The 18,583-nt window shown below is 41.2% G+C and overlaps 1 protein-coding gene across 4 annotated transcripts in view; it reads left to right on the top strand.

Moving 5' to 3' along the window:
- Positions 1 to 18,145, top strand: part of C2H1orf116 (chromosome 2 C1orf116 homolog) — a 34,521-nt gene extending 16,376 nt beyond the window's left edge. For all 4 annotated transcript variants that reach the window (XM_072137445.1, XM_072137444.1, XM_072137446.1 and 1 more), the window contains exons 2-4: positions 3,434 to 3,596; positions 14,393 to 14,573; positions 15,389 to 18,145. In XM_072137445.1, coding sequence (XP_071993546.1) covers positions 3,483 to 3,596; positions 14,393 to 14,573; positions 15,389 to 17,394 — 2,301 coding nt within the window. In that variant the 5' untranslated portion in view covers positions 3,434 to 3,482 and the 3' untranslated portion in view covers positions 17,395 to 18,145. The remainder of the gene's footprint in view (positions 1 to 3,433; positions 3,597 to 14,392; positions 14,574 to 15,388) is intronic.
- Positions 18,146 to 18,583: the final 438 nt, after the last annotated feature.

Genomic DNA, 18,583 nt, shown 5'->3' with positions numbered 1-18,583 from the left:
GAGATGAACTTTTCCAGATGCTCGAGTGCTCGTCTCGAATAACGAGCCCCATTGAAGTCAATGGGAGACTCGAGCATTTTTCAAAGGGACCATGGTTCGGGAATAAAATGTGTTAATTAATTGAAAAAGAATGTCTTCTGATAAGTTAGCAGATGTATACAAACATCTGCAATCTATTCTTCACTGTTCCGCGCGTATATTATCTCCCGACAAGTTAGCAGATGTGAAGAATAGAATAAAAACAGTGAACACAGGATCATTTAAGTGAAAAACACAGTGAAAAACACAGTGAAGAATAGATTGCAGATGTTCGGCACATCTGCTTACATGTCGGGAGATACGATGTCCCGGGATCCGCTGCTCTTCTTTCACTGAAGTCTCCCCGATCTCTCCGTGCTGCCCCATGTCTCCGTTCTGCTGCTCCCCGATGTCTCTGTGCTGCTCACCGTGTTCTTCAATGTGTTCTTTATACACATATATAGTGTTCTTCACATGCTATTTTGTTCGCACTGTTCCGCGCGTATCTCCCGACAAGTAAGCAGATGTGCTGCACATCTGTAATCTATTCTTCACTCTGTTTTTCACTGTGTTTTTCACTTAAATGATCCTGTGTTCACTGTGTTCAATGTTTTTATTCTATTCTTCATTGTTCTTCACTGTGTTTGTTTTTTTAATTAAATGCTCGATCTCGAGCAGGAGAAATACTCGTCCGAGCAACGAGCCGTTTCGAGTACATTAATACTCGAACGAGCATCAAGCTCGGACGAGTATACTCGCTCATCTCTAATCCCTAAATTTTTCAGCTTTTAACTTTTGTACTTATTTGGATAATTATTAATATGCCATATGTCCAGTTTTGTGTGTGTATGTATATTCATTATTACATTATATAGGAAAACTCAAATCGCATAACCTAGATCTGAATAAATGAAATATTGTCATTGAATACTTTGTTCTGTAGTTGAATGTGCTGACAACAAAATCATAAATGGAAATAAAATGTATTAACCAATTGAGGCTCAAAATGTGTCTCATTGTTGTGGGGCCCCCTGTGCCTGTATGACCTCCCTACATCGCCTTGGCATACTTTTGATGAGGTTGCTCCTGATGATGGTCTCCTGAGGGATCTTCTCCCAGACCTGGATTTGAGCATCCGCCAACTCCTGGACAGTCTGTGGTGCAACGTGACGTTGGTGGATGGAGCGAGACATGATTCCTCAGATGTGCTCAATAGGATTCCAGTCTGATGACCTAGTGGTCCCGTCCATAGCTTCATTCCTTCATTTTGCAGGACCTGCTCACACACTCTAGCCAGTTGAGGTCTAGCATTGTACCTCTGGCGAGCACATGGAGGGCTGTCCATTACTGCCCCATTGCTAAACCTGTCATGCTGAAGGGTATTGCAGGCAGCAGATTGCTCTCAACAGCATCCTCACTCTGTCACGTGGTCAGTTAATTTCCAATCCTGGTGTTCTCTGGCAAATGCCAAGTAACCTGCATGGTTTTGGGCTGTGAGCACAACCCCCCTCTGTGGAAGTCGGGCCCTCATTCCAGCCTCATGGAGTCTGTTTCTCCCGTTTGTGCAGACACTTGCAAATTTGTGGTTGCTGGAGGTCATTTTGTAGGGCTGCATTGCAGCTTGCATTGATGTGCCATCCTGGATGAGCTGCACTACGTGAGCCACTTGTGTGGGATATAGAGTCCGTCTCATGTGGAAACGCATATCGGTGTTCTTTCCCATGTGGACATGTGAACTTCAAACAATGTGGCCGGGAAAAACGGCTTTTATTTTATTCTGCAGGAGCAGTGGATGGCCTTGAAAGGGTTAATAGCGAAACTAATTTTCTAATAAATGCATATAAAGTCAAAGGTAGATAACCGTACAAAACATTATATAGTATGGGGAGCTGTCTGTATAGAAGTAGTGTGGTCAAGGGGCAAGCAAAATGTATGTGCAGCTGCACAGCACTCCAGTAAGTATGGGCACACCTTACTTTACATTAACTTGCAAGAGACTGTACTAATGTAAAAGTCCCAATCCTGGTATTGAAGTTTTCTTTGCCCCTGTGTGTAATATACAGTGATCCCCTGAGGAAGCCCGCTAGACGGGCGATACGCGTGGGGCATTCGTGGGCTCTCCTCCTCATGCATTTCATTAGGTAATATGACGCTTTACTTTGTTTCATTCATTTGATCCTACTTGCTCATATCTTTGGCTGCTCACACTTTGCAAACTCCGCGCTTTACTTGTGCACTTTATTTTGTGTATTGTATGTCATTATTGCTGTGTCTCTCTCACTTCATTTGATCTTTCCAACTATTTATTTGTATTAATTAATTTTTTACATATGGTAGAGACATTGTTAGAGCCTATTGGCCCATTGATGTTTGTGATTTTTGGCACTCTGCACTTTGTTTCTAAAGCATCAATTTGATATCAGTTTTGTGCATACATGTTGTATTAGCAGCCTTATTTAGTAACATATTTTTTACTAGTTCTGTTTTGTTATTTGAGGTATACCTTTTTGAGGAGAGTCCTATATTGTTATATCCCCTTCATTGGGTTTTTAAATGTTTTTATTGTATTTTTTGATGAATTAATAAATTGATTTTGCTTACACATCCGCTGTCTTAATATAACTAATATACAGTGAGGAAAATAAGTATTTGATCTAGGGTCAATTTTGCAAGTTTTCCCACTCGCAAAGAATGGAGGCCTGTAATTTTATTGTAGGTACACTTCAATTGTGAGAGACAGAACATAAAAAAAAATCCAGAAAATTGCATTGTGACATTTAAATAATTAGCATATTATTACATGAAATAAGTATTTGATCCCCTACCAACTAGCAAGAATACTATCTCTCTCTGTGCTGTTAGTTTTTAAGAAGCTCCTCCTACTTGGCACTTAATACCTGTATTAATTGTACCTGTTTGAGCTTGCTTCCTGTATCAAATACATCTGTCCACACACTCTTGCTTTGGGACAATTGGCATCATCCTTGCAGGGTTTTTGTCTCCTTCTTGATCAATTCAGAATAATTTAATTGGTTGGACTTGATGGACTGATGTTGTTGTCTTCTTCTAACCTCTTTTACTATGATACTATACACTACAACCTTATTGATCCCCGGGGGATAAATAAACGAAAGATCATTGGAAAACGGCAAAGGCAAATCTGGTAAATGTATAAAGTGTTCTACACAATGTCATTTTTACTTGCGCTTCAGTTGGGAGCAGATGGACTTTAACCCGGCCTTTAACCAAACTGAGCTAAATCTAAACATAAACATGCTAAATCTAAACCTGATAATCTATTCTTGAAAAACTGAATATTCAAGTGCTGTTTCTGATCTTAATCCACCCATCTAATGTTTACACTGCACTTCATTTTCTGTAAAATAAAGTCAGTTTTTTATGTTTTTCCTCATAGAGCCTTGATTGAAGTTACCACAAGCCTTTTCAGTGATCTGTTTTGGGTGATGCCTGAAAAAACCCTTGTGACACGGCATGTAGGAATGGAAGCCTTGAATAGTGTGGGCAGCACAGGCAGCTGTGACAGCATGGAGAGCATCTCTTCCAATCATTCAGCATTTGTAAGTGTTAAGCAATGATCTTTCCATTGTTCTTGTATTTTATATAATGCATAAAAACTAATCATTGACTTCGTTGGGCCAGTTATACTACTTGATAGTATACACTGGGAAGAAATGGTTTGCAGTCATATTGGTCTTGCTATACATGAAATTCTTTCCCTACCATAATTATAGACTTCTTTGTGACTTCTAGTGACCAATTGTTCAATTATCGAACACAAAATAAACTTGGTAAAACTCTGTCATCACTGAATGGTAAAGTATACCTAACTAATGTCAATAGGATATGCAACACTTTTGATTAAATGGGTTTTCCTACAAAACAAGTCAGGCCCTATCCACAAGATGGGGCTCAACTTGCTGATCAGAGGGGTTCTCGTTGATGAGGCTCCCACAGATCACGAGAACGGAGGGGCCAATGTACCCCTGTTGGACCACTAATCATTTCCCAAGATGTGATGAGACGTGCCTGGCTGAGTTCCCCCATTCGTCTCTATGGAGGTGCCAAAAATTGGGGAGCGCTGTACTCGACAATATCCGTCAGCTCCATAGAGTTGAACTGTGGATAGGGACTAGCTTATTTTGTGGGGAAAATCCCTTTACTGTGTAATAAGGTGATATGCGCTATCTAGGGCCGATTCTAGCATATTTGCTGCCTGAGGCAAATATTAAAATGGTGCCCCCCCCCCCCTGCTCCCTGTTAAATAAATGCTGAAAACTTTACTAACAATTAACATCCCCACAGGCAGCTCCCTGACACTGTGTGACTGACTACATGTTCTGGGAGACATTAGTGGCATCTAGTACCTTATAGATTACAATCTCTTCCATCAGGAGGACTTTATTCCGGGTTCTCCAATCCATGACGTATCACTGCTGAGGTCACAGCCGGATATCTTCAGCTCCGTGCAGCATCTCCACCCAGCGTCCCTAAAAATACCACAGTCACTTACAGTATAAAGTCTCCTGGATAACAACACTGCGCTCCTAAATAATATATACCCCTCACAACACAACTGACCACACGCTCCACACATATAAAACATCCCTTCATATATATATATATATATATATATATATATATATATATATATATATATATATATATATATATATATATATTCTACTGGAATTATAGCATGCACAGGACCAATCAATATAAAACACCCCTAATTTATTAATACAGACCCCTAACATTTGGTTTAAATGATGCAAAGTAATCTATTGTATCCTATAACTAATATATCCCACCCTGTTATTATGTTACATGAGTTTACATACAGTACTCCCCTGATCAATGTAAATATATAGCCCCCCAGCTTAGTAATATACTGTATCCCATATACAGCCTCTCAGCTTAGTAATATACTGTATCCCATATACAGCCCCCCCAGCTTAGTAATATACTGTACCCTACCCCGTATACAGCCCCCCCCAGCTTAGTAATGTACTGTACCCCATATACAGCCCCCAGCTTAGTAATGTACTGTATCCCATATACAGCCCCCCCAGCTTAGTAGTATACTGTACCCTACCCCGTATACAGCCCCCCCCAGCTTAGTAATGTACTGTACCCCATATACAGCCCCCAGCTTAGTAATGTACTGTACCCCATATACAGCCCCCCCAGCTTAGTAGTATACTGTACCCCATATACAGCCCCCCAGCTTAGTAGTATACTGTACCCCATATACAGCCCCCCCAGCTTAGTAGTATACTGTACCCCATATACAGCCCCCCCAGCTTAGTAGTATACTGTATCCCATATACAGCCCCCCCAGCTTAGTAGTATACTGTATCCCATATACAGCCCCCCCAGCTTAGTAGTATACTGTATCCCATATACAGCCCCCTCCCCAGCTTAGTAGTATACTGTATCCCATATACAGCCCCCTCCCCAGCTTAGTAGTATACTGTATCCCATATACAGCCCCCTCCCCAGCTTAGTAGTATACTGTATCCCATATACAGCCCCCTCCCCAGCTTAGTAGTATACTGTATCCCATATACAGCCCCCTCCCCAGCTTAGTAGTATACTGTATCCCATATACAGCCCCCTCCCCAGCTTAGTAGTATACTGTATCCCATATACAGCCCCCTCCCCAGCTTAGTAGTATACTGTATCCCATATACAGCCCCCTCCCCAGCTTAGTAGTATACTGTATCCCATATACAGCCCCCTCCCCAGCTTAGTAGTATACTGTTTACCCCCCAGCTGAAATCTGGCCCCGTATAAATATATAACCCCCCAGGAAAAGAAGAATCTGACCTCCTATAATATATACAGCCCCCCAGTATAAAATTATTCTGGCCCCATATAATGTATAGAGCACCCCCGCCCCGGTATAAATGACTCTGGCCCCATATAATATATACAGTCCCCCCCCCCCCCCACAGTATAAAACAATTCTGGCCCCATGTAATATATACAGTACCCCCCCCCCCCACAGTATAAAACAATTATGGCCCTATATAATATATACAACCCCCCCCCTGTATAAAATAATTATGGCCCCCATATGATATATACCCCCCCCCCCTCCCAGTATTAAACGTTTTATAGTCCCTTATAATACATACAGTACCCCCCCTCCCAGTACAACATGAAACCTCTCCACCCACTTATTAGCCACATAGAATGAGATTAGCCACATTTTTCATGAGTACATGAAAAATAATAAAATATATACTCTCCTGCAGGCAGACTGTTCCCTCGGCGCGCGGCTCCGTTCTTCACACGGCTCTTCTGTGAGCCGCGGCTCCGCACAGTGACACAGGCGGCGTGATGTCATGACGCCTGTGTCACTGCTTAGAACGGAGCGACGCAGCAGCCGGATAGGTGCTGTGTCGCTCCGCATATAAATCGCGTCTGTGTTTTAGAGACAGGTGCGATTTATTTAGCTGGTGGGCGTTAACGGGCGCCCGAATCGCCCACTTTAGAGCAGCAAATTTCGCTGCCCTTTACAGGGATTCGCAGTCTGCCGTCTGAGGTGAGATTTTCATCTCTCCTCATGGCAGATGCGGCCCTGGTGCTATCTGAGCTTTAGGTTGGGACCCCTTTTATATAGCTTTGTTATCTGTAAGGCTATATTCACACTGCCGTTGCCCGCCCGTACCGTAGCGGGCAACGGCAGTGTACGGGGAGAGGAGGAGGAGGTGAGCGCAGCTCACCCCCGCTCCTCTCCATAGCAACCTATGGCGCACGGTGCCGTATTACGGGAAAAGATAGGACAGGTCCTATCTTTTTCCCGGGTACGGAACGGTACGGTGCCGCACGTGTGCTGCACCGTACCGCTCCCGTAGGGTGCCGTGCGCCCATAGAAGTGTATGGGGGACGTATATTGGCCGTATATACGTTGGCCGTATATACGTCCCCCATACGTTAGTGTGAATGTAGCCTAAGTGTAATGCTTCCACTTTGGAGCTTCATTTAAACTTTAAAGATTAACTCTAAAGCTATAGTGATTTTTACCAAATTATTAAATGTGATTCCTGCTTTGAAAACAAACGAACGATGCCTACCTTGTACTGCTCGTCCTTTTCTTTCCAAAGTTATGGCATCTTCTGTTCTGAAAGTGTTTGACAAAACTTTCTCCCTAGGTGAAGTGGGCAGAGACTAATGTCTGTCAGTCTATGCCCTCAATCTGAGGCCAGTTAGGTTTCCCACAGATCCCATGATACCTTGTGTTCTCTCTCACAGTAATTTGGCAGTAAATCCATTCAGTTTCCCACAAGTAAATCCAGTGCACATACAGGATGTATATGGTGACTAACCTGGCAGCATCCATCACATGAGGAAAGAAGGGAACAAGTAGTAAGTGGTAGAAATTGTAAGCAAATCAGTTACATGAAGTCTATAGCCTGTGCTGTGTGAGCATTAAGGGTTAATAGCTCATCTGCACAGAGCTGATACTGCCAGGGTGGGGTCGGGAGCAGCATAAGGAGAGGATAGAGACAGAGAAAGTTCTTTAGAATCACAGACTGGGGTGGAGGGACTGATGGGGAACAGTGGAGATCTTGTAACTCACTATTCTGCACAAGAGACCTCTGCATTCACATATCCAGCTATGCTACATACACTTTTACATGACCTCCTCTGTGAGCATGGAGAAAAGCTCCTCCCCTCCCATGAAACTGTCTCAGAAACAAAGTGTAAACCAAGTATGGATTCACAGGGCTTATCAGCACATGGCGAAGAAGCAGCTATTGCAGTTCTAATCTGAGGGGGACAGCAAGGAAACTGCTGCATAGAGGCAACAAAGAACATGGGCAAAGTTGTTTTGCATCCCAAAAGCTATTGATTGTGGAAAAAAACCTTTACAGTAACTCTTTAAAAGAGCATGTTTTAATATAAACAAAAAAATGTGGTGGCGTTGTTCACCAAACCACAGCCAAAAAGCTGTAGTTAGTTTTGGTGACACTTTTGGAAAATTGCAATGTCCTTATTCTGGACTACTTGGTTACATGAAGCCATATGGTATACTTGTCCATTCAATTAATGGAAAGCTTCCTCTTATGCATGAAATTTAGTTAAAGGAAATCTTTAGTGATACACATGTATGTGTTTGAGCTCTACTCTACCTACCTGAATGGTAAAATTTCTTGGTTGTTTATCAATCTGTTTATCTCTTTGCTTCATTTAATTCCATGGAAATTTTGGTTGTTTTTCTGCGTCTTTTGAGCAGACCCATATCTTTTTTAAATTTCCGCCTTCTTATAAATGGCAGTAAACTTGGGCACAGATGTGTGTTCTGTGTCTGCAGCAGCCAAGAACAAGCTTTGTTGCTCAATCATTAACCTGTTCTGCAGAAGAAATTATCATAGAATAAAGTTCAATGTCTTCATTTTGTTTTCACAGTAATCTTTAATATTTAAACAAAACTAGACAGATTAAAACAGATTTGGTTACTAAAAATAATTTGCCTTTTGTTGACGTTATACAAATAATCTACCTGTAGATATGACCTGTTGTTTACACTGCTTAGTTGCCTTCAGTGGTCAGGTCATCTAATATACCAGTAGAAAGTGTAACTTTTATGGAAAAAGGTGTTTACATCTAGTTAAACTAATAGGTGAGTCACTGCTTTGGAGAGATTTGATGTGGTCCCCATTTTTTATTATTATTATTATTATTATTATTATTATTATTATTATTATTATTATTATTATGATAATGATAATAATATTTTTTTTTTTTTTTTTTTTTGTTATGAGTGCATCCAACATTTCACATGGTCATAAAATTAAAGGGGAATATTCACTACCTATACCAGCTTCAATGCTTTACCTCCTTTGACAAGTGCCACTTCACCTGATGTTGACATAGTTACAAGTCCCAATCGATCTTGGGCAATCATTGTAAATTTTTGATATTTCTGTTAAATGGGTCAGAGCCAGAATGCAATTGCCTAGGACTACCCAGCCGAGAGCGCAATTATCATATTTTGTAGTTCAACTACCATGGAACTATGCCAATTGGGCCCTCTACCGTCAGGTGATGGTCCTAAGCTCAAGAGAGCCAAACATGACATTGATTGTTTGTAAATGGTGTCTCCCAATATACACATAGGGAAAGACCTGTCATTCGTTCCCTATGAGCAAATGGTGACAAATAATTCGTTGACAGGATCTTTTTAATGTGAATATCACTAGAATTGGATTTATGGGTATATTTTCTTAATCCAATACCTGGTGTCTAGTGATAACCATCCTGTTCAGCATCCTATATTGTCTATATCCATATGGCAAGTCCACAGGTGCAGGCATTTGCCTCACTATGCATGGCAGGAGCAGAGAGCTCTATATTTAGGGAGCTGGTGTAGGTCTGCATCCTCCTTCTTGCATACATAAAACCCCCCAATGTTCCCCTCATTTCTTTGTCACACAGCTGGCACCTCCATGTCACCCTTTCATATGCAAAATCTTAATCGCCTACACCCTAATGTCCACTTTTAGCTCAAAGTCAATCCAATTTACTGGTAGCGAAAGAACCTGCAATGATTGTGATGGTCCGGAGATCATCGGTCTCTTTTAGACCCAGTAGGAAATTGCATCTACATAAAGATGCTTTTCTATCCGCAGCTGAAGTACTTGTGATGTACATGAATCAAAGTAAAAATCACATGAAATTGCCCCCCCCCCCCCAAGTTAAAGGAAGGCAGAGGCACTTTCGCATGGATCTAGGCACTGTGATTGTGGTAATCTTCTTCTATTTGTTATCCATAGCCTCCTTCCTTCCAAAACTAACATGTAAAATTATGCTAATGAGCCACAAGGGCTCTGGGTGAGGTGTTACCAGAGCCCCTCCATTATCTAGCTTCACAGGTTGTTACACTGTGCTGGAGCACATCTCGCTCTGCCATCTGGCTCTGGCAATGCCCCCATAAATTTTTAGACTTATATTTATTACCGATGTCCCCCTTTCAAAATCAACTTTAAAAATTATGCAAATAAGTTTTGCCACAGTACTTGGAACTATGAATAAGAGTCCCTGGTTTTATCATGCTTGATTTTGATTGTGGATTTAAGTGGTGGGGTGGATCACTAGATGGGCCCATTCCTGCTTTTTACCAATGGGGCTACATAGGGGTTAACCTTGACTATAAGCTCCAGCAAATCACACACACACCCCTGTGAATTGCAGCTCACTCCCTGCTCCCCGTGAGCAAGGCTATATTCACACAACTGTTCTCACCCTAGGCATATCTTGGGTGAAGCACATGACCATTTGGATTTGGAGTAGTGGCCTCACAAACCTGGGCAGCAATAGGACCCACTGTAACAGGCCAGAGTATTCCCCCAGCCCAGACTGTACTATACCCAGGGTATAAAGTGGCCTAGGCAAGAGTATACCCCCATTAGTATCTTTGTGATATACACAAGAATTTATAAAAAAAAATTACACTTTTAATGGGAGATTCAGCTCTGGTAAGTTAAGTGAGAAACCTAAAGTGTTTCTAAACGCATAACAGTCACTGTCGGGCTTCATTCCCACATTGAGGTTTTGTAGCAGGTGAGGATCCTAATGGGTGAGAACATATAATGGAGATGCTGCTGCTCCTCCTCTTTTATATTTGCTCCACTCCTGGTTTGGACATCAAAAAAAGCTTTCTTCTTTCATGTTTACCTTGGCTTTAAAGGGAACCTACCACCACGATTCTACCTATAAAGGTAGAACGGGTGGTAGGTGGATGTAAGGGACGTGAGGATAGCTCTTTTTTTGAGCTAATCTTCACGTCCCCGCTGACTTTTGGTAAACTTTATTCAACTAATATGTAAATTTTGTTATGCGGCTACTGGGGGGTGGAGTAGCTGGGCATGAGGCTACACGGCGCGGCTACTCCACGCCCCAGTAGCCACGTTACTCCTCCTACTGCACATGCGCAGTAGCTCCGGCCTTGGAGCTGTGGCTGCTCAGCCGCGGGCCTGCGTTCTGCGCATGTGCAGTTGCCGGCTTGTCGGACGAGGGCGCGCAGCAAGGTAGGAGGAGTAATGTGGCTACTGGGGCGTGGAGTAGCCGTGCCATGTAGCCTCGTGCCCGGCTACTCCACGCCCCAGTACCCGCATAACAAAGTTTACATATTAGTTGAATAAAGTTTACCAAAAGTTAGCGGGAACGTGAGGATTAGCTCTAAAAAGAGCTATCCTCACGTCCCTTACATCCACCTACCACCTGTTCTACCTTTTATAGGTAGAATCGTGGTGGTATGTTCCCTTTTTAACGTTGCCATATATAGACATATTTTTTTTCAATGACATTTTATTATTCATTTATTACATTTTACGATGCCCGTGTTTCGTAGAAATAGAGCTTTATAACATATTCTGCATTGATCACGCAGTGGTAGATGCAGTCAAGCCATTAGCTCTTGGCATACTGTTGGCTGGTCAATAGACCTTGGGACCATGTAAAAATTATCAACGGATCATTTGAATATGTTAGAAAGCTCTATTTCTATGAAACCCAGGCATTCTAAGATATTAAACAAGGTTATTGCCGCTCAGGATTAGACGGGATGTTGAGTATAAACATCTACCATGGGATATCTGATGGTAGATGTTCTTTATGGTCTGGATGGATAGGACCTAAGTTTTTATTATTTGACCCCTCCTTACATAGAGTTTATTCCCAGGGGTATAATGTGGCCTTGGCCAGAGGGGTATATCCCGGCCCTTTGGGGGGGGGGGGGATATACTCTGGGCTGACCCTGGGGCGGGGGGGATATACTCTGGGCTAGCCCTGGGGTATAATCTTGGACAGGATTATTCTGGCATGCTACATCACCCTAAATGTTGTGGCAGTGCTGACTGGCTCTGTCACGCTTTGCCGAGACCCTACAAATTGTGTGGTCGTATTATGGCCACAAATAGTTGTGTGAATGGGGTCTTACACTCGCTGCTAATGAGTGTCCTCATAAATTTCCTCTTCCATGCAGCAGTGTCAAAGAAAAGAAAAGATCTTGTGATAAATTTCTCAATGTATACTTGTATAAAACAGCAGAGGGCAGAATCTCTTGACATTATCTATTGATATAGTAGCTATCCAATGTGAATGAAGAAGGGAGGTAGAGTGCTTAAGAGATACAAACAGCAGTGGCAGAACTACTGCCATAGCAGCTGCTACAGGACACTCTATCTGCAAACTCTATCTGTGTCCTTTAGATGCAGAGCTGGCAGCAGTGGGGAAGAAGCTGAGTGATTGGCAGATATAGGTCTCCAGATTAATTATACCTGCATCAGAGAAATGAAATGTGGCTCTAGCCTGACATAGTTGTGTGCAATAAAGGTACACACATGGACAAAATTGTTGATGCCCCTAATGAAAAAAAATACCCACATTGGTCACAGAAATGACTCGAATCCGACAAAAGTAAAAATAGATTAAATTTCTAAGAAAATGAACAAGTGAAAGGTAGACATTACTTTTCAACCATGCTTCAACAGAATAAAAAAAAAAGTAAAACTCTTGAAACTTGCCTGGACAGAAATGATGATACAAAGAGATATGTTAAATCAAGGCCTGTCCACTAATTGGCAAAAAAAAATCTACAGCTACTCATTGTGCTGTTTGGTGACCATGGAGAGTAGAACGCTTAAAAGGGACCAGAGGAAGCAAAGGAAAGGGTTGTCTCAGGAGCTCAGAAGAAAAATTTTAGACAAGCATGTTCAAGGTAAAGGTTATAAGACTATCTTCAAGCAGTGCAATGTTCCTGTGACTACAGTTGCACATATTATTTAAAAATGTAAGATCTATGGAACCTCCCTTGGATGAGGCCGCAGGAGGAAATTTGATGACAAATGGTAACAAAAGAGCTTAGAAAAACTTGGTGATTTAAAGGGGAACTTCAAGCTCAAGGAATATCGATGTCAAACTGCAGCATATGTCGTAGTTTGAGCCAAAGTGGAATCAATGGAAGATGACCAAAGAGGACACAATTGCTTAAAACAAATAATAAAAAAATCAAAACTGGAATTTTGTAAAACGTCATGTTGTCAAGCCTCTGAGCCCTTTCTGTTGGCAGAGAGGCCATCATCCCAACACGGAGTTTGGCACACAGGACTCAGGGCTTCCTCCTGCGGTCCAATACAGCCCATGGCGTGCCATGCTCGGCACCATTTTAAACCAACATCCTTGGCTGCTAGGGCTACAGGAGGAACAAGAAAGTGTGGACAGAGATTATTGTTGAGCACCTGCTCTGGGAACCTTGATTGTTCCTCTTCAGGGGGACCCTGAATCCAAGTTCTTCATCTTTCTATTGTATTGGTGAACTCAGGACACCCATACGATTGAAACCTGTGATACAGCAGGGATCAAGAAGTTACTGTTTACATTGTCATGTTGGCACTTTGCAACATATAAGTAGCTTTTGATTGTTCTTTGGGCACTCTATCTCCAAAAGGTTCGCCATCACTGCTCCAAGCTTTTGGGAAAATGTCCTATGGACAGATAAGACTAAAATCTAACTTTTTGGCATGGCACATCCACTCTATGTTCAGACGGAACAATAGAGCATATCTTGAAAAGCCCTACTGTGAAACATGGAAGAGGCTCTGTTATGTTTTGGGACTGCTATGTTCTGCGCAGGGTACCATAAAATCTCTAGGTAGATTCTAGATAGAAATGTGCTTCCCAGTGTCAGAAAGCTTCTTCTTGGTCGCAGGTCATGGGTCTTGCAACAGGATAATGACCTAAAACGCCGAGGAATGGAAAAGAGGACAATATTGGACTATAGTAGCCTTCTATGAGCCCTGACCTAAATCCTATTGAGCATCTTTGAAAGGAGCTGAAACATGCAGTCTGGAAAAGGCACCCTTCAGACCCCAGACAACCAAAGCAGGCCAAAAGTCAGTTGGTCGTTTTTTTACATTTGTCAGTTTATGATTATTTCTGTGACCATTGTGGGGGTTTCTTTCACTTAAATGAGGGGTACAAAATGTGTGTGTATATTAATTTCTAAATCTCTCTTAGAAGCTTCCAATAGAATGACAGCTATGTTTAAGTCCTGTGGATAAAATTCAGTTCCTAGTCATGTTTGGTCACAAAGGTGCACAGCTCGTTTTAACACAGAGGGCAATCGAAGCTGTGGACTATAGACCACACATCAACAGGTTTATAATGGAATTGATACAATAGAAACCGTAAGAAATTGACACAAAGTTTATTGGAAAATTTTAAATTTGAACATTTTAATTAGTTGCTGACTTTTATGCTTGCCCAGTGTACAATATACCTCTTTAGAAAAAGTAGAAGAAAAAAATCTGACAGTTTGTTTCAGTTAGTACTTTTTGTTCTACAGAGTGGAGATGGATATGATCACCTTTCAGCTGAAGAACGGGAATGCCTGATGTTTCTGGAGGAAACCATAGATTCTTTGGATAATGAAGAAGATAGTGGGGTATCCAATGATGAACTGGAGATGAGTGAAAAATCCACCAGCCATACAGATGCAGAAACTATAAAGGTTCCAACTTCAGATGGTAAGGTTAAATCACTTATCTATGCTTTATGGCACTGTCCAGTAGACTGTTTTCATCATTAGAACCAAAGGTCCAAATGATGCACTTTAGGTGATTATTATATAATGGCATAATGTGTATAAATGTTCTCCTTTGCCCACAGGATAGGTGCATACATGTTCTATGCTGGGATCCCTAGGCTACTCTTCTACAGTTTTTCCAGCAGTCCAATCGAAAAATTGTAGACCAGCAGTTTGATTCAAATCAGTTTACTTGGCTTGGGACACTTATCATACATTTCATGGCTAGAGAATATTTCAGTAGGGTCATGGAATTATTACAATGATAAAAGTTGTGTGGACTGGAGGGTGTGTCACCTACACACAAGCTTTGTCGTTTTAATCCATGTGAGCATTCTCTGTCAAAGTTGAACCCTTTAACAATGTTGTGTTGCTGTGAAGTCTTACATAAGGTGCATATCATGTTGTTCAGAAAGCCTATGTGACAAATTGCAGAGGTATGAGACTTCTAAATATATCTGCCAGGGTGTGATTAAACACCCAAAAATTTCATTTACCATCACGTCATAAGGATCCTCCCTTCTTTATACATTATGTACTATGCAGTTTGGAACATTAAGTCCTAGAAATATCCATTATTGCTTTGTATTTTAATCTTCTGCATTAGTTATTGATAAAACAATTTTTGTCTAAATATTATGTATGTATATTATGCTAGTAGGTGAAGTAAAGTAGTGTTTGGTATGTGTGGGTATATAAAGAAAATAATTAAACATTTTACTGAACACAACATAATTAGAATTTTTATTTATGCAGGTAATGATAAAACAAGACCAATGAATACAACATTTCCAAAATTGGAAGAATGGGCCTCTGTTCCCAGAGTCCCCCAGGGATACCATAGTTTTCCAAGAATAGTACAAGTGTCTCGGGAGGAAACAACGAAACATACAACAGAATCTAAGCCCCCAGATTCCAATTCTGACCAAGCCAAGTCATGGCATGGGAAACCTAAAAGCATATCTACAATTAACAGACCTGAAACAGCAGAACCTAGCATATCTGATTTCCTGATTATACCACCACCTGAACCATTCAGAGATCCTCAAGTTATTATAGATAAGAGACGCTCTGTTACTGATCCCACTGACTCGCGTGAAATAAGATTTGACAAAGTGGTATTAAGACCAGCCACAATCTCTGAATATAAAGAGATACAACCTGTAAGACCATGTAGTACGCCAATACCATCAATGCTTCCAAGGGTCTCGTCCCCAAATTCACAAGATGGTGTTGGCCTGACTCAAGAAAAATCAGTCGATAGCAAACAAGGCCCACCAACAGCACCAAAGCCACGCACACTGCCACCCCACATAATAATAAAGTCGAGCTCAGGAGTAGTATCCAATCTAGACCCACAGATGAGACAAAGAACATATTCAGCACATGATCGGATCATGGCAGATCACAAATCTCATGAACCTACAATTCCAAAAGTTCCTCATTCTAAGGAACAAGAGCGTGCAAGGCTTGAGGCATTGCAAAAATTAGGATTGGATGTTAAATCAAGTTCACAGGAAAATATTTCAATGAGGTCATCAAAGACTGATCAGTCTCCAGCACAAAGTGTAGGTGACCAAGGCCACAATGATGTTATTAGGAAAAGTGATGCTCATGAGCAAGAATCAATGGGGACTAGCTCTGCAGCACCTTCAATTATTATTCATAAGACCGATGATGTAAGAAATGAAAGGTTGAGCAGAAACAGATTTAGTGCAAAATCGAACTCATTAGAAAAAGATGAACCTATGACTGGAAAGAAAGATTCTCCTGTGAAAATACCCCCACAGCAACCTTCTAAAAGTAGTGGTTTTGGAAGGAATAGAACCAGCATTAAGGTAAATGCTCAAGAAAAAGCAGATGACTTGGTAATTCAGCAGCCAAAGCCCTTAAATGAGGTTCAGACTGGTCCTAAAAGTTCCACTAAGAACATTGAAGGAAACGCTATGGAAAATGCATCATCACAATTGCGTACCCAGTCCAAACTAGATGTGACATCTGATAATGCAAACAATCATGCAGTTAATGAATTACACAGTGGACCACCTCTAAAGGGTCCAAAGCAAGATTGTGATAGAAGTTCATCAACATTAATAACAAACCATGCAGAAAAAGGAACTGTCCTTCCACAAATTTATCCTGTACCCGTACTCAAACCAACGGAGCATTTACATATAGGTGAAAAACCTGAGGAAAAATTGGGTTCTTCTGAAAATTTAAGCCAAATTAGTACTAGCCCTGGAAAATCCTTTGGCTTTCCCCGGCCAAAGGAGCTTCATCATAAGACAGAATCCACAGTAAAAGGAAATGATAAAGTTCTTGATAAAAGCAACCGCCACAGCACTCATTTTGAACCTCTCAATGAACCATACTTGCGCTTTCCCCAAGGCTCAGTTCCTGGTCTTAGACATATAAACATCAAGGCAAACACATTGGAACGGTCTGGGGTGGGTCTTAGTGGATCTATGTCTAGCATTGAAAAGGAATCTCAAAAAGCCAGCACCTCCTTCTTCAAAAAACCACTGTTTTCAGGAAATTTCTTGCGAAGTAATAGGCCTAGGCCAGCATCCCTTGGCACTGGAGCAGACTTTGCCAACCTGGAAGCAGCTACAGCAGATGGAGAAGTGACTGAGAAGCGATCTTTCTTTTCAAGGCCAGCTCGCCAATCTGCCCCCATTACTAGTGTTAAGATTACTCCTAAGGGGACTTCTGAAGAACACCGAAAAGAGGCCTTGAAAAAACTGGGAATACTAAAGGAATAAACTGTGTACATTGAACTGAAAGGTAATTCATAGTTACACTGCACACTTTCTGACAGTGTGATCTTATTTTAGTAGTTTTCTTTTCTTGAAATGGCAATTCATCTCAACCTGAAAAACCTAATAACTGCCATGTGAAGATTAACACCTAATGCATAGTTTTAAGTTAAATATTATTGAATAAAAACTAAAATATAACTCGGTGGTACAATGGAGTTTTACTGTATATTTGTATGCTACGGCAATCCCTCTGGCACATATTGAAAGGGAGATTACAATGTAAAGCACTTCTTAATGTTCTACTCTAGTTTTGTGATGTGTTAAATATTACAATATACGAAAATTACAACATAAAAATATCCACTTCTTTTGCTAATGTTTTCCCATTCTTCAGGAAACATTTTATTTAATATGTGAATTAACCAGCTGCTTGTTGGTGCTGGGGTACCATTCAGACCTCTGAAAAGTAGGTATATAAAGTGTTCTATATAGATGGATTATTGTTTTATTTCAGGATGTGGCTTGAATTTTGAATTTGTGTGACTCACGTAACACGCCTAACTGTAGACTTTCATCTGCCAAATTACTTTGAACTGTGAAAGCCCTTCACGTTTGTGTTTTGTATGTAGAGAGATGTCTGGTTACATTGTATTAGCCAGAGATGTTCTTGGTTTGTGTATCCATTTTGTTTTATTGCACACTTAAATTGCCTGTAAATTGCCTCATTAATAAAAGTTTTAAGAAATCTTACCAATTTTCTTTGTTTGTTAAATCCTTGTTAATATAAACATGAAGACAATAACATGGAATTGATCACATGATAGCACATTGAGAGGCTCTGGTCACCTGTTATATCTGGCAGCTGGGCACAGGCTAAAGATTGCATACGGAACAGGAAGCCCTGCTGGGTACCCTCTTTTACACCACCCCCTCCCAGGGGTATGCAAGGAATTGTGATTATTTCAAGGCTTCTACACCAGAGATCTGGCTTACCAGACTTGATAAATTTATCTTTATAAATAGCTGCATGTTTTAAGGCACATTAGCTGCAAGTTCTACCCCATGTGCTGCAATTGAAACTGCAAATTTAAACTCTACATGTGTTTTGTCTTCCTGTATCCGGGCTCGGACTGGCCCACAGATGAACAGTTAGATCCACCAGTGAGCCTCCATGCCTTGCATTAGTACTGCT

This window comes from Engystomops pustulosus, chromosome 2 (genome assembly GCF_040894005.1).
Source record: "Engystomops pustulosus chromosome 2, aEngPut4.maternal, whole genome shotgun sequence".
In the NCBI taxonomy this organism is placed as follows: Eukaryota; Metazoa; Chordata; class Amphibia; order Anura; family Leptodactylidae; genus Engystomops; species Engystomops pustulosus.
This window is presented reverse-complemented; position numbering and strand designations above follow the sequence as displayed.